Source organism: Equus quagga, chromosome 5, assembly GCF_021613505.1.
Source record: "Equus quagga isolate Etosha38 chromosome 5, UCLA_HA_Equagga_1.0, whole genome shotgun sequence".
NCBI classification, from domain to species: Eukaryota; Metazoa; Chordata; class Mammalia; order Perissodactyla; family Equidae; genus Equus; species Equus quagga.
The window spans coordinates 85,787,655-85,810,584 of NC_060271.1; the positions used below are offsets into that span (position 1 = coordinate 85,787,655).

General features: G+C 36.7%; 1 protein-coding gene across 2 annotated transcripts in view; it reads left to right on the forward strand.

The window, feature by feature from the left end:
• The window catches only part of PELI1 (pellino E3 ubiquitin protein ligase 1), a 55,450-nt gene extending 37,119 nt beyond the window's left edge, over positions 1 to 18,331 (forward strand). For both annotated transcript variants that reach the window (XM_046661357.1, XM_046661358.1), the window contains exons 2-7: positions 4,561 to 4,700; positions 7,449 to 7,578; positions 10,558 to 10,659; positions 14,855 to 15,052; positions 15,149 to 15,337; positions 15,902 to 18,331. In XM_046661357.1, the coding sequence (XP_046517313.1) occupies positions 4,630 to 4,700; positions 7,449 to 7,578; positions 10,558 to 10,659; positions 14,855 to 15,052; positions 15,149 to 15,337; positions 15,902 to 16,468 (1,257 nt within the window). In that variant the 5' untranslated portion in view covers positions 4,561 to 4,629 and the 3' untranslated portion in view covers positions 16,469 to 18,331. The remainder of the gene's footprint in view (positions 1 to 4,560; positions 4,701 to 7,448; positions 7,579 to 10,557; positions 10,660 to 14,854; positions 15,053 to 15,148; positions 15,338 to 15,901) is intronic.
• Positions 18,332 to 22,930: the final 4,599 nt, after the last annotated feature.

Below are 22,930 nucleotides of genomic sequence, written 5' to 3' on the forward strand. Positions count from 1 at the left end.
TCCAGCAATCACCTGTCGACATGTATTAGAATTGCAGTGAAAGCTTCCAGGAGCAGCAGCTGTCGTGGCACATTTTATTCATTGTTTAAGAATGCCAGTTATATATCTATTGATTATATGCTGTTTTAGATTTAAGAAAACTGTTTATTTTGGGTCATCTCAATGTATAAATAACCAATACTATTAAAGCATTTTATTATAGGTTTTAGATTATTAAATACAGAAATAGAAGCCAAGTTTGAGTGTGTTTCTGTGATTGTACCTTTGATATCACTGATGAAACATCCCAAGATCAGGCCTTCTAAGGGACCTAAGTAGAGTAAGAATAAGTATATTTGGAAATATATTGTTTTTCTTGGCTAATTTGGCCAAAGGTTCTAGAAAGTATAGAATAGTGGGTATATGCCAACTCTCATTCCTTGTCAAAGCTAAAATTTGTCACTTTTGCTATAGAGGCAATAGGACTAAATGTATAGTGAGTGTTATATGCACATTACTTATAAATTCTTATGTTAGGACCAGATGGTCTCTTACGTTTTTTTCCAGCTCCAAAATTCTCTTCCTTCTACTTTAGTTCCTTGATTTTTAGAGATGAGGAAACAGATTGCTTTGTTCAAAGAGAGCTGGAACTAGAACATAGACTAATACTTGCTAACCACGCTGTGTACTAGTGTCAGCCAGATATGGGCATTCACATACCACTTTCAGATTTTTCCATATCTATGTACTTACTCATACTATTTGACTTGGTTCTTTAAATAATGTTTTTTAAAAGAAATTTTTTGCTACTATAAATGGAAAACCGTCACTTCCTAAAAATAGAAAGTAACTCTAAATAAGAATCCAAATCAAGGCAAAGAAACATTATTAAAATTTGATTTAAATTTCAAATTTAATTAATTCTTCTTACTAAGTTTTTAATTCTTGCTATTCTTGGTCAGAAATGTGTCACAACAGTGTTTTCATGTTCAATGGCAGTACCTTAATTGTCTAAAAGGAAAAGCATAGTTAACGCCTCTAATTGTTTCTTTTTAAAATGGGATGCTTCTTTAGGGGGAAAAGGAGAGGCCATGGATACCTGTCCCTAAATTACAGTATGATTTAATGTAGATCAGAAGATCTTGTTATGTGGAACCAAAATTGTTCCTTGGTTAATTTGAGCTAATTTTTCTTAAAACTCTTAAATTTTTACATTGAAGGTTTTAGTTACCTTCACATCAGTTTCTTTTTCTAAATGGGGGATTTGATCAGTATAGTTTATTTTACTTAAGTAAAACATTTCTGCACAAACCTAATGCCTCTCAATTATTGTGAGATAGCTATTATTGGTTTCTGTAACCTTTGAACAATTTAATTAATTAAAATCTGGTTATCAAAAGCAAATTCATCTGGGAGGATGAGAGGATTTTATAGTGTATTCAAATGGAGGAAATGTTTTTCTTAAAATAGTTCTTAAGCATGTGTCATTTCTTTAAAATAATTTAGTAAGCATTTTTTTAATTTACCAACAATGAAATTTAGTGTGTCGTCTGTCTGAATTGCTGGTCTGAATGTGTACATCAGTTACAAGGGAGAAAAGAGGGTCAAAGTGGGGGCCTTCTCCTTTTCCTTATTTTTATTCATTGGGCTACAAATATTCTGTGTTGCCTCTCTCTCCAGACGTGCTGCTACACAGGCTGTATTTCACTCTACTGAAGGAAAAGACAAGGAGGCATTTTTCGTTCTGGAGTTTCCTATGAAACCTTTTGGTGGAAGTATAAAACCAGGAGACTTTTATGGGTTAGCTCGTAAGAGTTTTGTTGTGAAACCTTTGTAACAGGTCTAACAGGAAGACCAGGGAGAGACTAGATATAGGAAAGACCGGGTCCCATTAAACTGCTGATGAATAGACATGATAGTATTGTGGGGATTGTTTATTGTAGTAATTTTCTGGCTTATCAGAAGTGTTAGTCTTTCAATTTTTATACTTGTGTCAAATTTATATTTTTTAGTTAAACTTTTTATTTTGAAATAAGTGTAGATTCCCATGCAGTTGTAAGAAATCATACGGAGAGAGACCCCGTGTACCCTTTCCCCAGTTTCCCCCAGTGGTAATAACTTGCAATAGTGTCATAAAATGCCATGACCAGAATACTGACGTTGATAAAGATACAGAACATTTTCATCACCACAGGGGTTCTTCCTGTTGTCCTTTTCTACGTACACCTACTTCCCTCCTACTCCTACCCGCTCCTTAACCCCTGGCAACCACTAATCTGTTTTCCATTTCTATAATTTTGTCGTTTTGAGAATGTTATATAAATGGAATCATTTATGTAACCTTTTGAGGTTAGCTTTTTCTGTGCAGCATAATTCTCTGGAGATTTATCCCTGTTGTTTCATGTACCAGCAGCTTTTTTCCTTCTTGCACAGTGCTCTTGCACACATACAGTGCTCTTTCACGCATACAGTGCTCTTGCACAGTATGGATGTTTCCAGTTTGGGGCTGTTACAAATAAAACTTCTGTATAACCATTTTGTGTACAGGTTTTGTATGACCGTAAGACTTCATTTCTCTAGAATAAATGCCCAGGAGTGCAGTATATAATTGTCTTAAATATTTCCTTTACATACGTTTGGAACAACGTCAGACAGTGTTATAATTTTCACTTTGACATTCAGACATAATGTATAAAATTCAAGAAAAGGAAAGCTTATTGTATTTACCCGTATTTTGACTTACCATCTTCTTTCTTCTTTTCTGATGTTTCAAGGTTCTCTTCTTTCATCATTTCTTTTCTGCTTAGAGAATTTCCTCTAGCCATTCTATTAGGGTAGATCTGTTGGTGACAACTTTTCTTAATTTTCCTTCATCTGAGAATGTCTTGATTTCCCCTCCATTTTTGCTGGTTATAGGATTCTAGGTTGACAGTTCTTTTCTTTCAGCACCTGAAAAAAATATGCCACTTTCTTCTGGCTTCCATAGTTTCTAGTGAGAAATCCACTGTCATTCTAATTGCTTTTCCCCTCATAGGTAAGGTGTACATTCTCTCTGACTGCTTTCAAGATATTTTCTTGGCCTTTAGCTTTCAGAAATTTAATTATAGTGTATCTGGGATGGGTTTCTTCAGGTTTATCCTGTGTGGAATTTGTTAAGGTTCTCGGATCTGTGGTTTTGTTTCTCTTTCTAAATTTGGTAAGTTGTCAGCCACTATTTCTTCGAGTAATTTTTCAGCTCTCCTCTCTCCTCTCTTTCTCAGTTCTAGTGATACAAATATTAGCTGTTTTGCTGTAGTCTACCAGGTCCAGGCCATGAGGCTCTGTTTTTTTGTTGTTGTTGTTGTTGTTGTTTTAATCCCATTTTCTCTCTGTTGTTCAGATTGGGTAATTTCTATCTTCCAGTTCACTGATTCTTTACTATGTTCCTTCCATTCTGTTGTCATGCCCATCCAGTGAGCTTTTTATACCTTCTATTTCTTTGCCAAAATTTTTTTTTTTGTCCCAAACATGTTTGTAATTGAAGCATTTTTATCATGGCTCGTTTAAAATCTTTGTCAGGTAATTCTCTCATCTCTGTCATCTCAGTTTTGGCATCTGTTGATTATCTTTTTTGCATTGTTTTAAATCTTTCTAGTTCTTGATATGATGAATGGTTTTCTATCGAAACCTGTTCTGAGACTCTGGATATTATCTAAACCTTATGTTCCCAGTGGTTTTGCTGACACTGCTTTGGCACAGGAAAAGGGGGTGCCTTCTTGTTACTGCCAGGGAGACACAGAAGCCCAGATTTCCTACTCAGCCTCCATTGACACCCGAGGAAAGGAGATCCTTATTACTGCCGGGTGAAGGTGAAAGTCAAAGCTCCCCGTGTGGTCTCCACTGATACCACTAGAATAGAGGTGTGGTGGGCATGTTATCAGCCAGCAGGGTAGAAGGCCATGACACTACTGTGGTTGAGGGGTTGGCCTCCTCATTATGCCCACATGAAGTAGAAGTAAGTCTAGGCTCCCAACTTGGCTCTTGCTGGTGTGGGTGGTGGTGGGGCCACAGTGTTTCCTGTGGTGTTTGGCTGCAGTAGAGCAGTTATTGTCAAAAGCTTGCTGTCCTGCTAAGGCTGCCCTTTCTTGTTCCTTTGACTAGAGAGAGCAAGCTTTTGTTGGGGTTTCTTTTGGTCTCTGCCAGTTGGCATTTCCAAGTTGCTGGATTCTTCAGCTCCAAATCTGGGATATCTTAGGCAGAAATTAGGCCCTGAGGTCCCTAGCTGGTCTGGCTTATCTCTACTTTTCAGAATTCTTGTGTTTTATATATAATGGCCACAGTTTTTAGTTGTACTTAGTGGAAATAATAGGGGAAAATACATCTACTCCATCTTCCTGGAAGTGGAAGTCCCTACATTTACATTTTTAATCTGTTTAAACAGTTGTATCAAATATATAACATTATTTGGGAAAATGTTAATACTTTCTATAGTATGTGATATTTTGCATAATATTGTACTCACGAGGATTACTGGAAAATAACATCTTTATTTAAACTGAAATTTTTTTGTTCACATTATTAATGAAAACTTTTCCCCTCTAGGAAATAATGCAAAAGGTGTCCCAAGGCTCCTGACCAGTGAACAAAGATTTGAGAAAGACAGCCAAGCTCATGTTTTCTCCTGATCAAGAAAATCATCCATCCAAGGCACCCGTAAAATATGGTGAACTCATTGTCTTAGGGTAAGGTTTCTCCCTCTGATGACACATAAAACTTAATCAGATAGAGTAACTCTGACATCTAGGTTAAAAGTACTTTTTTTTAGAATTTATATCCTACCTATTTCCAAAAAGGATTTACAGCTACAGGGTAATATTACTAAATCAGGAAACTCTTTGAATTCTCATTTTTATGCCATCTCTTATAAGTGCTGAAATACTGCACAAGCTTTGCCTCGCCCTCACCCCCTGAAAGGACAAAGCTTCTTCAGGATGAAATGAAAAATGTATTTGTCTACAGTCACATAATCACATCATTTGTCTTCCCTCTCCTATCTTTTAGAAAAATTTGCCTCAGCTGACTCCCCCTTTAGGTCATTTCATGTAGGTTAGGATTTGTTTGTTCCTTTGCCCCTCTGAAGTATAGTTGCTTTGTGCTGTGGTCCTTGATGAAAGGAGTTGTATAGGCGTAACAATATGATGACTCTGAAGCCCAGGACCTCACTACTTGTTTGCTTCAAAAGTCATCTCATCCATACAGCTCACACAGACACAGTCTAAATCAATTGAAATAATGGAATCATCTGTTCTTTAATCTAAACTTGCCATAACTGTCAAAACAGAAGCACAGTATTAGTCTAACTAGAGATCTCAGAAACTAGAAATTGTAGAATTTACTTCCCCCCTACTGTTTCCCTTCTTCTGCCTAAAAAGCAGCTCTAAACATTAACATATGTTTTAGAATCAGGTTGGGATAAGTTCTTGTTTAAGTGAGAATGTATCCGTTATTTCAGATGAGAGAGTAAGAGAAATTGTGAAGATAATATGGAGTTATTGAGCTTGGCTGGAAGTCAGGAATCCTGGATTCCAGTGCTTATTCCAGCTCTGCTAGCTGTGTGACCTTGGGAACGTCACTTAACCACTCTGGGCCTTAGTTTCCTCCTCTGTAAAATGACAATTAGACAAGATCATCTAGACTCTTTGAGACTTAAAATTTTTCTTTCAAAAACAGAATTTAAAAGATCATAGACTTAATATAGTAACTACCCTATTACAACTTCAAATCACATAGATTTTAATATATTAATGACAAACAGCTTTTAACTACCAAAAAACTGTTCCAAGTTAAATTCTTCTAGCAAGAAATTTGAGTCGTTTGACAACTAGAATTTAAAGTTTAGTGTATGGTTTCAGTTGCCTCCCTTAGCCCAGCAGTTTCTCAGTTAATCCTTAGCAATTGCAGCTGTCTCTGTATCTGGGGCTTGGTGTCTTAAAATGCAAATAATGCTTCTTCCCAGTCCTCCAGAAGGAGGAGTAAAGCTGGATAAGGTTGTCAGTTTCGTGCTGTTGCTGCTTACAGAAGAGCTTTGAGGTACAGAAACACACTGTGGGAATAGAGAGCATATCTCCGGAAGAGGAACTAGTCACGCAACCCAGTGGACAGTAGTGAGGGGCAGTGAGAAACCCACCATGAGACTGATGGCAACACACAGCCTAGAATAGCAAAATCAATGTGATAGCTAAGGGGCGCTACTCTGAACTTTCAGCAAGCCTAGCAAGATTAGCAAGGGCATTCTCCAATAGAAATCAGAGTGTTTTATTTTCCATAAAGGATCAGTATAATTTCCATATATGGTAGTCTTTGAGTAAACTCCCTTCTCTTCCTTGTCAGCCACCAATGTAGGCCATTTTACCATCACATTCACCTCCAGCCTAAAAATTGTCACTATTTCCTGCTTCATTTCCCCTAGATTGGCCAACTATACATGAGAAACCATCAAACCAAAGGTTTTTTCCAGGGTGCAGGGGGGGGGCATGAATGAGGAGAGATTATTGTTAAACTACTGCTCATGCCATAATGAAGCAGTAAAAAATGCAAAAAAGCGTGATAAACACCTGGATTCAAATTCTAGCTTTGCCAGTGTCACTTGTGTGACCTTCAGAAAATAACTTAAATTCCTCTGCAGAATAACTTAATTCCTAACCTGTAAAAGTGGAAAGTGATGCCAACCTCAAAGGGTTCTTATGAGGATAGATTCAGTGAGGTAATGTATGGGATAGAACCCAGTAGTGCCTAGTACATAGTAAACGTTCAAAGGTTTTGTTTTGAACTTTTTTCCTATTAGATCAGTCCTTGCTTACTTGCTTACCTTCAGGACATATCTATATGTGGTCATGGAGAAATGGTCATAAGATGTCAACACCAAAACTACTTTTAACTACTACTTAGCAGGCATCTCAGTCAGACAGGTTTTGCCAACATGATGTGAATGCGTATGTGTACATTCAAATTGTTGAGACTTAACAAGTCTAAAAAATTCTTATTTTGAAAGTTCAGCTGTTTAAACTGTTTGGTTCACAATTAAAGGAGGTTCAATTTTAAATAATTCATACTGTACTTTTAAAGGTTGTATTAGCACATGCAAACATTCACCTTTAAAAAAGAATGAGTCATATGGAGTCAGATATGCTGTTAATCAGCTCTTGATTATCTTGAATAAAAGAGGGAAGAAAAATATAGATAACTCACAGCTGTGTATAATCCAAAAGGTACTTTTCTGTGACTTGGAATGTAGCCCGAAAGAATCTCATTTTGTTTCACACTCAGGCAGCTGGTCTGGGGATCAGCGATTACTCAAAGGAATTTGAGATACTTATAATGTGCTCATAGATCATTAGTTGGGGATTGATCCTATAAGGCAAAGTAAAGCATTTGTTTCTAGAATTGTCTGGTTCTTACAAGAGATCACCTGCATTTTTTTTCCCCATCAGGTATAATGGGTCTCTCCCAAATGGCGATAGAGGAAGGAGGAAAAGTAGGTTTGCTCTATTTAAAAGACCCAAGGCAAATGGGGTGAAGCCCAGCACTGTGCATATTGCTTGTACTCCTCAGGCTGCAAAGGTAAAAAAAAAACCCTAAACTAAATCAATAAACTTGGAGAAATTGAAACCCTTTACATGTTGTTTATATTCTCTAGCATTCTCTTCACATTCTCTACCAGAAGTTTCCTTTTGTTTGGATGGGAGAAGACACTTCGGAGACACGATGTTCGAAGGGCTGCCATAGAGAAGGGTATTGGACATTTGTTTTTGACAAACCAGGATCAATGGGTGAAAATTAGGAGACATTCCCTTTTCTTATTAAAAAAGGACTTTACCTGGTATTAAGAGTTGTGTGGCTGTCTACCCTGAGAAGTAGGGAGTTCTCCCTGTTACCTGGGGGGCCTCGCCTGGCTGGGCAAGGGATGCAGTTTTATCTAATAAGGGTATTCCGCTGCTAGAAGCATGTTTGGATGAGGTCATTTTTTTAACTAAGGGTCTTTATCAAAGATTCTATGGATGCTCTTGTTTTTATTTTTTGTTAAGACTCAGCATTTAGCATAGCTTGAATGAAGTAGACCTAAATAATTATTAATCAAAGCTATGAAAGCAAATATCCAGTTGTATCTACAATATAACTTCTCGATCTCCTGGTCTGTTTAATGCTTCTAAAGCCCCTTTTTCTTTCTGTACCAAAATCTCCAGAAGCCGGGCCACCGTTTCAGCACACTTGGGCTTTTCCCAGAGTGATAGACAATTAGGGGGAATTTCAGATCTTTACATTTCTTATGAATCTCTCTACTTCAAATTTTATAACACAGACTGAATTTGATGTGTAATGGGTGAATAAAACTTAGAGTTCCTTGACTTCTGGAAGTACCTGTGTTTTTAGCTAAGCAGCCCCAGGATGTGCATTAATACTGTACCATATGAGGTATATCTTTGTAAGTTGAATAAATGAGAGACAGAGAAATTAGCATCTGATGCCTTGTTTTAGGTCATAGCTCCAGTCCCTGAAGTTAATTGGATTTTTGGCTTTGTTTTATATCCAGTGTGGTGTCTAAAACAGAGTCCTTATGCCTTGACTAGGCCTCCTCTATTACTATTTGGAAGCCAGTGAATGTAGAAAAGGGACAGTTTCTTTTAGGTGTTTTCTTTTTACTGCTTTGCAGAGAAAGGATATGCTAAGCAGGTGGTGGAAGTGAACAGCTTATGGATCCAATCTGAGGAGCTTCTTTCCAGTATCTCTCCACAGGAGTGCTCTTGACATTTTGGATGTGCCAACTCTTCTTTGTGCAGGACGGTCCCATATATTGCAGGACATTGAATATTCTTGATCCCTACCCACTAAATGCCATTTAAACCCTCAAATCACTGTGACAGCCAAAAAAATGCACCATATGTTTCCAAATGCCCCTTACACAGCTAATACAACCTCTGGTTGAGAACCACTGTCATAGAGAAAATATCTCTAATCTCTACCTCTATAATATCCTCTCTGTGGCTCGCATTTTTACCGTCATACTTCTGGTGTTTTTATTGTTAGCTCCTTTTCATCTTTACTAGGCAACAGGAATCTTAGGGATCAAAGATTGATTCTTTCCTCTTTCAATTTTGGAGGAATGTAGTAGTGAGGTCATGAAGAAAGCTCATTGTTTAGTCTGGCGGTCATTTGGGATGAGTGGTTAATCCCTGCCTTCCAGTCCAGTGGGAACTTGACATAGTTCTTATTCTCAATCTAAGAGTAGGTTTAACAGTAAAAAAAAAAACCAAGGATTACAGTCTCACAGTACACAAAAAACTGTGTTTTTAAATCTCTTTAGCCACTAAGAATTAACTTCCAAAATACTGAGCAATTATTTAATTGAAAAATCAGTTGCTTAATACTGAATTAAAGTAATTGTAGGTTATAAAGCCTATAAAACAATTATATAATGTTTATGAATACATGAATGTGTAGTAAAAAAAATGTTACCATGCATGGGAATGATCTAGACTGCGTTCTTGAGGTTGTTTACCTCTGTGAAGAAAGGGGGTTAGGGAGGGATATGTGAGCAGCCTTGATTGTATCTGTAGAGTTTAGATTCTTATTAAAAATGAGAAGCAAAAATGGCATTTTTAAGCTTTCATAAAGCCAGGTAGTTAGCACCCAGGTATGTGTTTATTCTCTTTGTATATTTGAAATTTTCACAATCTTAAAGCTGTTGTTTTAAAACTTTTATCTATAACAGATTACCTACAAATTGAAAGCAAGTAAAATTTTATATGCCAAAGTTCTAATTAAGAAACTTTTTTTCATTTAGCCTCTTTACTGTGTATAATCATTCTTTTGTGTCTTTGTATCTGTTTTCCTTTTACGCAACCTGTTTCCACTTCCTTTGTGTAGGTTTTCCCCCCTCTGATGTTATCTTCAACTCATGTACATAGAAAACGCCTGAAAACAAAACTGAAAAGTTCTTTTTAGCAATATTTTTAGTTTGGGATAGGTCAGAAGTACAGTCATAAGCATTCTATTCACTTCCTTTGGTAATGTTTAATCACTCTATGAATTTGTATGTATCTAGCCCAGCATGTGGCAAATATTTGTCATCTATAGACTCACACAATGGTTAGGAAAACAGTAAACTCTGCTTATTGGTTAAGTATAACTCTTTGAGTTACTTTAAAAGTAAGATTCCTCTTATCCTGCAGCTTTTTATATTTTTTCCTGATCAAAGCAGTACTGAGGACTGTTTTCACTTTCTGGATGTGATTTAGTTTTGATTACTTTATAATTTAAAATACTTACAAGAGAGATCCAGATTTTATACTGTTTTTATACTATGAAATTATGTTCTTAACTCTATAACTGCTTCAAAGTATTTTTCTACACCCAGTGAACCTAAGAAACTACTGTCACAGCTGAGGTTATGCAAGAGTTATTAATCTTTACCCTAAATTTCAAGGGGAAAATATGTCATGTATGTGATAAATAGATTACCTTTCTCTTTTTTTAGTGAAAAGATTATCTGATTTGATTGACCTGCCAGCTAATTTTTGCTATTAATCTTTTCTTTCTTAGGCAATAAGCAACAAGGACCAGCATAGCATATCATATACCTTATCTCGGGCCCAGACAGTGGTGGTTGAATATACTTATGACAGCAACACTGATATGTTTCAGGTATTATAACATCTGAATTTTTTTTCTTAAAAAACACAAAAATTAAAAACCTGTCAGTAACTTTTGCTGTCATCATATTTTAATAATGTATTTCATTAAAATATATGTTGATTTCTAAACCCCGTATTTAGAAGTCAGCATAGCATGGTTAAGAGATGGGCTCTGAAATCAGAATTCCTGATAAACATCACTTAGCCACTCTATGCCTGAGTTTCCTCCTGTGAAGTGCAGATAACAGAACTTCCCTCAAATGACTGTTAGGAAGCTTAACTGTGTTAGGACATGTAAAGTGCTCAGAGCTGTGCCAGGTAGCTGGTAAACACTTAGCTATTAATAATAGTAGCTATGATAATAGCTCTGTTAGCTATTATTATCCCAAAAAGGAACCAAGAAATATTCTGCATACATTTATGACTTTTTTTTGCAACTGCTTCCCACCTTCCTTCTTAGGCAACAAAAAGTACAGGCAGTTTCTAACTGTTCACATCACATATGTGAAATCAAACTTGTTTCTCGGCACATATTTATTTGGTCAAAGCTATTGGTGCAGTACAACATTTTTTTTCTCTCATTCTTTGTACTAATCCATTGCTGATATTTTTATAAATTGATAGATGATAGAACAACCAAACCCAAAGATGTAAGCAAAATTCATGGTATCTTTTCCCTTAATAATTGGGTTTAGTAAAGCCCTGGGATTTTTTTTAAATAAACTTAAATAGGACATAAAGTACCTGATAATGTTGCTGTTACACTTATCCAAATTACTTTTCCGTTTTCTTTATTTACAAGATTAAATGAATGTGAAAAGGCCTAGAGATGTCTTTAGTAATAACCAATGTCAAAATATTTCTTTGAGGGGCCGGCCTGGTGGTGCATCTGTTAAGTTCGCACATTCCATTTCAGCGGCCTGGGGTTCGCCAGTTCAGATCCCAGATGTGGACATATGCACCACTTGGCACGCCATGCTGTGGTAGGCGTCCCACATATAAAGTGGAGGAGGATGGGCAGGGATGTTAGCTCAGGGCCAGTCTTCCTCAGCAAAAGAGGAGGATTAGTGGCGGATGTTAGTTCAGGGCTAATCTTCCTAAAAAACAAAACAAAAAAACTTTGAAGTCATCTGCTTTCTCCCAGCCCTTTTAATGGAATACAGTCATCCACCACATAACACTCTTTTGGTCAATGATGGACCGCATGAGTGACAGTGGTCCCATAAGATTAGTACCACATAGCCTAGGTGTGTAGTAGGCTATATCATCTAGGTTTCTGTAGGTACACTCTTATGATGTTCGCACAATGATGAAATCGCCTAAGGACACATTTCTTAGAACGTATCTTCATCATTACGGGAAACTTGACTATACCAAGTTTTTTAGAATAGTGTCTATATAGTTAATATTAGAGTATAGATGTTTGTTTATCTCTTCCTTTGTTTTTACCAAAAAAATAAAAGTAAATAACATCCTTAAAGAAGATGAAGTTTTAGATTTTAATTAGAACCTAACACAAGCTTTAAGATGATTTTCCACATTTTATTTTACTGACAACCAGTTAAAATGAATGTGATTAGTTAGCTTTTTTAAAAATCAGGTTGCTACCTAGATATGTGATTATAGACTGGAATTTTAGTTGCAGAAGGTACCTTGTATTTATTTGTTTATCCCTTATCTTTTATTGATAAACTTACTGAAATCTTGTGAGTTAAAGATTGCAAAATTAGTTGGGAGCAAAATTGGTATTAAACCAGGCATTGTGAATTATGGAACAGTGTCTTCATGACTTTATGAAGGTCCTTAAAAAGTTGTAACACTTTTGGTTTTCTCCTTTTCATAGGGAATAGAGAGTATTTCCCAATATGGTAAACTGACTATACCCTGTCTACAAGCATTATACCTACGGAAAATCCAAACATTTATACATTTAAAAAACCTGAGATACATCAGAAACTACTCCAATATATTAGCCAGTCTTTGAGGAACTGGTTTTATAAGCATCATAAGATTGCCTACGTTCTAAACTGAACAAGAACATTTCTTACTCGCGCCATCAGATCTTCAAACTCTTAATGTATGCATTGCTGGACACTATGAAGTAAATAAAGGAGACATTACAAGTTGATTACATGCATAGGTGCTACACTTGTGGTCTAAATGTGAAGTGCAGGCTACTGAATGGGTTGAAGAAGGGTGAGGAAAAGACTTTATAGTAGTGCCTTGTTAGCTGATCCTTTCTTTATCAAGTTGAGTAGAATTTTGCCAGTCCAACCAGTAGAAAGGCCTTCTGACAATAGAGATGGCAGAGAAGTACACAGTGTGGTAGAAGATTGATGAATAAGCTACTTGTCACCAGAAAATACTTTTTGGGTGAACAGAAATAACATGAATTTAGGTTGGATTGGTAGGTGGGAGGCAAATTGTGAAATCAGTTTCTAGTTATTATCAGAAATAAGAAACTAAGTTTAGATAGGTTCTAAGGAACCATTGAGGTTTTTAATGGGGCTGGGAGAGAATGACATGATAAGATCTGTATTTTAAAGCTTAATAGTAGCAATTAGAAAGAGGAGGAATTACTAAAGTTTATCCTAACAGTTTTATATCCTAGTGACGCACATCTGATCACAATCATGTAGATTTTTCCTCTTTATAGATAGTAAGATTTCTTCCTTACCTGTCATTACCAGTATTGCTTTGACATCTTCACTCTTCTCCTCTAAGGCCCAGATCAAATATTAATTCTTCTGGAACAATCTCTCTTCCCAAATAAGTGCCGCTTCTGAATACCTTGACTCTGACTATCAATCCTCAATCCAACCCCTGGCCTACACCTTTTGGCTCCAAAAGAGCCTTTTATTTTTGGAAATATTTTTAGTTTCAAAGGTCTGAGAACATTTTCTTTGGATATCATTATCTCAAAAATAAGGAAAAGGGACATCCAGTCTTAAACTTGTTAACCAACCAATTTCCCCCTAAAACTATCCAAACTAAATAAAGACTTTAGACTTGATGATAGGACAAAACACTAAAGAATTTTATCTGAAAGTGTGCCGATAGGAGGAGTTTTTGAGGCTCAGCCATGCAAAGAATGACTGTTAAGTCATCATCTTTGTAGAGAGTCACTATTTTTTGTCAGTACCCACATTGTTCAATTTTATGATATTACTTTATAACAAATACGTTAATAAACTGATCATTTTAAATGTTTAAAACCCTGTGACACTTGTCAGTTCTGTCATCTATTCCACTGATTTCCTTTTTTCTTTTCAACTTTCATCTTTCAAAATGAAATTTATTTACTAGCTAGCACCTTTGAAGATGTTTTTAATTCACTGACACCTCACCCACCAGAACTCTTATATGGGAAGCTTCACTCTGAAATATGGCCAAGAACTAGGAAAAAAATAAAAAGTACATCTAGGCATATAAAATAAATGCCACATAGGCCATGCATGCACTGAAATTCCTTTTCTCTGCTCCCTGGAGAATCCCTTAGGCTCTCACCAAGACCCTTGTGAAATACTATTCTTTGAAGTTTGGTTATTTGATTTCTCAACCCATAGCAGAATAAGAGTAGCTGGTTAGAGGAAGGGTATGCTGCTAGAGACAAGTATGCCCAGCAGCCAGAAATGATAGCTGACAACCTGACAGAAAAGAGACAAGAAAATCTGTGAAGTATACATGAGACCTCAAAGCAAGACTGTGTAAGCCCTTAATGTAAGGATCAGTGTTCTTGTACACTTTATAGCATCTGAAGACATCACTGCATTTCAGTTTAATGTAAATGGTGTCCATAGTATAATGCCCTGGAGTCATCATAAAAGATTTACTTACATGTTCACTACATTCTGTGAAAGAAGGTAGTAGTAATACATGGTAGACATACTTCCATCCAAAGGGGTTAAAAATAAAATCTGCAGCCATCTAGAAATCTCAGCCATCCTACGCTCTTCATTCCCTAAAGGTTTCATATATTCTCGGTTGTAAATTCCCACTTAATTCTATGCTCTTAGTGATTACTACATCAGAGCAAGTCTGACAGATTAGTTTTCAAGGGTATAGATGCCCCAGAGTTAAATATGGTTAAGTTTGAGCTTTAGAAATTTCAGAGGCTTAATGATTTCACCTTATTGTGCCTTGCTTGAATGGATTCTCCACTGTGTTCCTTTGAATGGGTTTATAGATATTTCTTTTTCCCTTAGATTGGTCGGTCAACTGAAAGTCCCATTGATTTTGTGGTAACGGACACAGTTCCTGGAAGTCAAAGTAATTCTGATACACAGTCAGTGCAAAGCACTATATCAAGATTTGCCTGTAGAATCATATGTGAACGGAATCCTCCCTTTACAGCACGGATTTATGCTGCAGGATTTGACTCATCAAAAAACATCTTTCTTGGGGTAAAAAGCTTTTTTCCTAAGTGATGCATTATTTTATAACCACTTCTATTTCCAAATTACAAATAAATGGAAGCTCACTATTCTTATTCCTACTAGGAGAAGGCTGCCAAATGGAAGACATCAGATGGGCAGATGGACGGCTTGACTACTAACGGTGTTCTTGTTATGCATCCACGCAATGGGTTCACAGAAGACTCCAAGCCTGGAATATGGAGAGAAATATCAGTGTGTGGAAATGTATTCAGCCTGCGTGAAACCAGATCAGCTCAGCAGAGAGGAAAAATGGTAAGTACTGAGGTGTAGCTTCTTATTTAGCTACAATAAACACATAGGGTGATTTGGACTACATGCGTTACATATTACCCAAAACTCTTAATTAAATCTCTTGCTGACACAGAGTACTAAGTCTGACTATCAAACACTGACTACTAAATACTATACGAGAGGATAATATCTTAATCTTTCTATTCAGACACTAAAAATTTATTTTTTCGTATTATGTTAATATATTTTAAAACCTAAGCTTTCCTAAATTAAACAGAACTCTGTTTTCTACTTATATCTGTATATCTTTGACCATGATATTTATTGGAAATATTAGACTTACTGACTAACCAGATGTTTTAATCATAAATTGTCTTTAAGGCTGAAAAGAAATATGTTACTCCTCAATATTTTATCCTTGATTTTCAAACTTATGTTTTTCATGACTATCATTGGAGTTTCTTACATATTTAGTAACAATAATAGGAAACCTCAATTCTTCAGTAAGGAGCATGTAAAAACATAACTCTTATGTAAAAATTCAAGACAGTGATGAATGTATTTTTTGTTTCTTGTTTCCCCTAGGTGGAAATTGAAACCAATCAGTTGCAAGATGGCTCATTAATTGACCTCTGTGGTGCAACGTTGCTGTGGCGTACTGCAGAAGGCCTTTCCCACACTCCTACAGTAAAGCATTTAGAAGCTTTAAGACAGGAAATCAATGCAGCACGACCTCAGTGCCCTGTAGGGTTCAACACACTAGCATTTCCTAGTATGAAGAGGAAAGATGTTGTCGATGAAAAACAACCCTGGGTATACCTAAACTGTGGCCATGTGCATGGCTATCATAACTGGGGAAACAAAGAAGAACGTGATGGAAAAGATCGTGAATGTCCTATGTGTAGGTCTGTTGGTCCCTATGTCCCTCTGTGGCTTGGATGTGAAGCTGGATTTTATGTGGACGCCGGCCCTCCAACCCATGCGTTTAGCCCGTGTGGGCATGTGTGTTCAGAAAAGACGACTGCCTATTGGTCCCAGATCCCTCTTCCTCATGGTACTCATACTTTTCATGCAGCCTGTCCCTTCTGTGCACATCAGTTGGCTGGTGAACAAGGCTACATCAGACTTATTTTCCAAGGACCTCTAGACTAATAAACAGTTGTCCTCCAGGACTACATTATAAATTTATAAGCTAAGTGAGTTGATTTTCCAACCTGTTGTCCACGTCACAGTTTCTCTGCTCTGGTCATTTGCATTAAGATGAAGAATTTTTTTAAACCTTTATAATAAATAGTAGCAATTTCTGAGCTAAAATCTGGGAAACTCGAGCAAAGGAATTTCCGAAAGTACCAGACTTCTGAATACTGAATTTTGAAAATATATTTTGAGGAGAAAAAGACATAGTCTAATTTGATGATGCCTTCATTTTAGTGTTTTTGAATCACCCATCCTCAGTGTTGAAAAGTTGTTTTGTATAACTGAGGGTACTGTTGGTTCAAACTATGTTAGTTTACAGTTTGTTGCAAACATTGTAAAATACAGCAACATGTATATTAACTTCTTTTCTATTTATCTTTATTATAGAAAATGTCTTAGAATGTTCTTGATAGAGTAGCATGGTAATGATGGTGTCACACTCCTGGTGTGAGTGGTAGTTTAGCAAACGTAGCTCAAGGATTTGCAAGGTTAGGAAGAAGGACAAGAGAGCCTCTCTCCCTACCCCATCTAAATATGGAATTTGCTAAATTAGAATGCTTTTTAAAGCCAAATTCATATTAATTACCATTGTATAAGAGGTGTTTGTTTTTAACCACATTGAAGATAATCAGGAAAGATTTTTTCCCTTAATTTTCTCTCGAGTGTAGTACTATAACAAAAACTTAATGCTAAGAAACATTTTATATGCTCCTTTGAATATGCAATTTAATCTAGATTATCTATTTTTCTCCCATGTTAACTAATCTGTTTTTAGTATCAGCAACATTTGGCAAGTTTATTTTTCAGATGTAGACTGTGGTTCATCTGTTCACTGTTTCTAGAAAAAAATCATTCCCATGAGAAAAAGCATAAATCAACAAGAAAGGAGAATGACTTGATTTACTTTTAGAAAAAGAAATGCTTGATTAATTAACTACTCTGTATTTGGCCTTATCAAGGCTTTAAGAAATCCAGAGAGATATAAAGGGTTGAGTGACAGTAGTGTCCCCTTTTTTTAACCTAGCAGACCAGCCTTAACTATGGGCTGTAATCCTAAGGAGAGTTGCCATAGCGTGACTCAAGGAAATGTTTGGTTGGCAGATGAGCACCAGTGACAGCAGAGTGGAGGGACATACTTGCATGGTCTGTTCAGTCTCTAATTCCAGTAACATCTTTTGCTCTCAGAAGCAAGAAAAAGTTTCTTCTCCCGCCTTCCCTCCATCCTTTTTTTTAATGCACCACAAGGAAAGTATAGACAGTTGCACTACATGAAACCCTTTGTGACACTTGTAAAAATCAATACACTTTTAGATTAGACAGAATTTTTTTAATCTTTTGATTTGTTTTCCTTTAGTTCAAAAAGTTGTATAATACTTGACTCTAGCAGATTTTTATATGTGGTAGCATAGCTTTAATTTATCCTATTACAATGCTGTTCTGAATTTTCTTTTGGTTTAAAAAAACAAAAAAACAAAACCTGTTGCTTAGAAGCCATGAACTATTTTATTTCACTTCAACTTGTCAAAATTTCCTTGTTTTTAAAAATGATCATTTGGGTTCACTCAGGAAATGCATGTCAGGAAACTTGTATTATAAGTTTACTAGTTGTGATGTATCAGTAACTGCTGTTACCCCTTTTTCAAAGAAATATAATTGATTTTGAAGTTTTCTAGATTGTCACATGCTTTGTGACTAATGCAAGGAAATCAAGTCCTGTTATTGTATTTGTTCTAGTCATTTCTATTCAGGCTATATATTGTAGCTAATTTTTATTTGCAATTAATTTATTCAAACTAAGTAAATACTTTTCAAAATAGACATTTGAATTTGTCTCTGTGAGTTCGTTTTTGCATAACTCAGAATGAGAAACCAGAAGTGAAAATTTGTGGACAAATGTACCCTACACTCCAAAAATATCCATTTGAAATAGAGGAGTTTGCATTTAGCGTAACATTTTAAATCTTTAGTTCTCTTAGGAAAGCATCTCTTACTTATTAATAAAGGAACTTTGTTTAGTGGTTGAATAATTAAGACCTTTTTCTAAGTTAAGCCCTGCTAGAGAGGTGGCTCTTTGCAAGTCACTGTTTAAATAGTGCCTCCATGACCATAAAAGGTTCATGTTCTGAGGCTGGCCCTGTGGCGTAGTGGTTAAGTTTGCGCGCTCCAACTGCCTGCAGTTCTTGGGTTCGGATCCCAGATGCAGACCTACACAACGCTTATCAATCCAAGCTGTTGTGGTGTCCCACATACAAAATAAAGGAAAATTGTCACAGATGTTAGCTCAGGGCCAATCTTCCTCACAAAAAAAAAAAAGGTTCATGTTCTTCCTAAAGTGTCAATCCCTCGTTCATGGGGTTTATATTCTGGTGGGGAAGATAGATATGAACAAGCAAAAGAAAAGATACAGTATGGTAGATACTGAACACTGCTGAAGGGACACATAAAGCAGAAAAAGGAGATACAAAATGTCATGTGCAATGTGTGTGTATGGAGTGTTTGTACTATTAAAGGGGAGGGCAAGGGAAAGCCCCAGGGAAAGCTGGTGTCTAGATAAAGATCTGAAGGAGCTGAAGGGAGTAGCTTCTTAGGAGAAGAGCATTTAGGCAGAGGGAACAGCAGTTGCAAGCGTCCTTAAGTAGAAGTGTGTTTCAAATATTTCTGTAATAGCGAAGAGGCCAGTGTGGCTGTGGTATGAAAAGGGGGAAGAGTAGTAGGTAAAGCTATGCAGGTGAAGTAGGGCGTGGAGATGAAACTAGATCACGGAGGGCCTCCTGAGCCTTGGCTTTCATTCCAAGTGAGATGGGGGCCCGAGGAGGATTTTGAGCAGGGGAGTAAAATGTTCTGACTTGTATTTTATTTGGATGCAGATAGACGGAAGTGGGAGCAGGGGAACCAGGCAGGAGATAATTGTAGTAATCCTGGAGAGAAATGATGGTGACTTGGATCAAGTGGTGGCTGTGGAGCTGGTTTGAAAAGTGACCAGAATCTGGATATGTTTTGAAGGCAGAACTGACAATATTTGCTGGCAGATCAGACACGGGTGTGAAAAAAGGAAGAGGAGACAAGGGTGACTTGGCTCAATTAGCCTGAGCAACTGGAAGGATAGAATTGCCACTTATTGAAGTGGAGAAGACTAGGAGAAGAATAATGTGTGGGGAGGCCGCACTGGTTGTGGAATCAGGAGCTCAGTCTTGGACTTTAGATCGAGACCCCTAATAGACAAGATATTTGCCAAAGGTGAACTGTCTCTGCTGTTTTTTTGTAACTGCTGTCAAAGTTCTTACCCATTATAATCAGGGTTCTCCATACACCCTATGCTAGCTTAGAAACAAATAAAAGTATTGCTCCTGATTAATGGTGAACTTCCTTTCATTGAAATAGAGAGTTGGGACACCTCTCATGTTTCTCTCTTTGCTTTGGCTGCCCTCTAAGGAAATGAAGTTCTGTTTTCAACTGTAGTAACTTCCTTTAGCCAATGTGTTCTGATATAGTTTTTCTCCCTTCTCACTCATGTACACCTTTTTCCTTGGCTCTTGCCTTTTTTAAAAAAAAAAGCCCTCCACTTTATTGTATCTTAATATTTTGCTGCTTCAAATCCTTCCTGGCAGTGGCAGAGTACAAGTTGTGTTTTGTTTAAAAAGTTTTTTTTTAAACATCGAAATGTTTATGGAAAACAATTCTTGAACCCATTTTATAAGTCCAGATTTTAATATCCAGCTTCCCTTAAGGAAATATGCCTGTATTTGATAATTTTTGTCAGCAGAAAATGGAGTAATAAGATCAAAAGAGTTTTCCTAGTTGTAAAATATCGTGTCCACACAGTCTGTTAGAGGCTATGATGAGAATCCTGGTTTGTTTAGGTTGACATTAGATTGTAAACCCAGCTATGTATGTTAAAGTTAAACCACAGCATAAAATAAATTTCTCACAGGCAACATTTGCATGTTCAAGCACTGTTCTAAATGCACCATTCTAAGTATATTTACTGATATTATTTAAAACTTAAAACAACCCTATGAGATAGGAACGATTGTCTCCATTTTACAATAGAAACCAGGCACAGTAATGTCTAGTGACTTGCCCGAGGTTCACTTAGCTCGTAACTGGAGGAGTAAGAATTTCAATTTTGGAAGTCTTACTCCATACCTGTGTACACAGGCACCACATTTTGCTGCTTCCTTCTTTTTTTTCCCTTTGAGTGGAATTTGAAGTCTATTTATCACAGTTTTTTAAAAGTGATTTAGGGTGGCTTACAAAAATTCTAATTAAGATTAAACATCAATAGCAAAAGCTTTTTAAAAGAACAAAAGAAAAATAGTTTGGCATTATAACAAAATAAGAGAACCGGAAGTGGCATGAGTACACGAAGGGATTTAATGAAGGCCTGTAAACTTGCTAAAGGTGAGTCAAATCAATTTAGTGCAAAGCTATTTAGGAGGTTATTTAGTAAGGGAAGCATGATCACTTGCAAGATCCATGCAGCTGCCTGGAAGGTAACAATAAATCCACTGCTGCAGGACCTTAGAATCATTTCTGGTCCAGCAACCAGAGAAATTCACATCCAGGAAGTTGTGCCATGCCTTTGTATAATAGCGAATTCATGCAGTATTTGTCTTTCTGTGACTGGCTTATTTCACTTAGCATAATGTCCTCAAGGTTCATCCATGTTGTTGCATATTGCAGAATTTCCTTCCTTTTTAAGGTTGAACAGTATCTAGTTTATGAATGTACCATGTTTCCTTTATTCATTCAACTGTCAGATGTTTAGGTTGTTTCCACATCTTGGCTCTTGTGAACAGTGCTGCAATGAACATAGAAGTACTAATCTCTCTTCAAGATCCTGATCTCAATTATTATGGATAAATACCCAGAAATGGGATTGCTGGATCATGTGGTGGTTCTGTTTTTAATTCTTTGAGGAACCTCCATACTGTTTTCCTTAGTGACTGCACCATTTTTGCGTTCCAACCAATAGTGTGGAAGGCTTCCAATTTCTCTACATCCTTGCCAGTACTTTGTTGTGTTTTGGTTTTTGATAATGGCCAACCTGACAGGTGTGAAGTGATATCTCATTGTGGTTTTGATTTGCATTTCCCTGATGATTAATGACGTTAAGCATTTTTTCATATACTTGGTCATTTGTATGTCTTTAAGAGAAATAGCGATTCAAGTCCTTAGCCCATTTTTTAGTCAAGTTATTAGGTTTTTTTTTTTTACTATTGAGTTACAGGAATTGCTTAAATATTTTAGAGCTTAATCCCTTGCCAAATACACGGCTTGCAAATATTTTCTCCCATTTCTTAGGTTGCCTTTTCACTCTGTTGATTGCTTCCTTTGCTGTACAGAAGCTTTTTAGTTTAAAGTATTACCATTTGTTTGTTTTTGTTCCATGTGCTTTTGCTGTCATATCTGCTGCTTCCCCACTTTAATGATGGAATACATTGAAGGAATTCTTTCTCAAGTTGTTAAAGGACTATCATGGTACCTGGCAATGGTAGATGCTCAAAAACTATTTCTTAGATAGTTGTAGAAAACTGTTAGAACTCTGAACCATTAAACAACCAAAACAGTCTCTGAGCAGGAGCATGAACAAAACCAGTCAGAAGAATGAAGGTTACAGAAGTGATTTGATCAGAAGATGTGTTTTCATCTGCTGAAAAGACAAAAATGGAAAAGGTAGAGATACTGGGAAAAGTGACAATAACTGGGAGATTGACAGGGCAATAAGAAGAAAACCCACGGATGGTGCCAGAAGAGAACAGAAAGGGTTATCCTGGAGAAAAAAGAGGAAATACCTGTTATAGCCAAAAAATATGGCATCCAGACATTCACGTTTTTGAGAGCCTATTATTGTTTAGGAAAGGCAGAGAAGGCAGCCAAGATTGAAAGGGAAAACTAAGATCTACCGACCTTAGCATTTCCTGAAGTTGTACTATATCATATTACTGTATAATTACTAATAAAAATATAGAATATAAACTAGAAGGGATGTTGGCAATCAAGGCACAGGCGAGAAACCAAGGCATCATCAGGTAAGGTGGCTACTGATTGATAAAACTGGTACTAGAACCTCGGTCACCTATATCTATCCTAATATTCTTGATTACCATGAACTTGAGTCACCAAGATTCACTTATATCCCCATGTTTTATTTGTTGAAGCAGAGATAAGTACACTGCACTTTAATGGTTTTTATTTCTAAATTAAAAGTGTCAGCAGAGTCAAAACATCAAATCTCATTGTCATATAAACAATGGTTCCCAAATGTAGGGGATGGTCTGATTTTTTTTACGAGCTAAGATCAGTGCCAATCTTCCTCTATTTTTTAGTATGTGGGCCACCAGCACAGCATGACTGGTAACAGCAGTGTAGGTCTGCGCCCGGGGAACCAAACCCAGGCTGCCGAAGCAGAGTGTG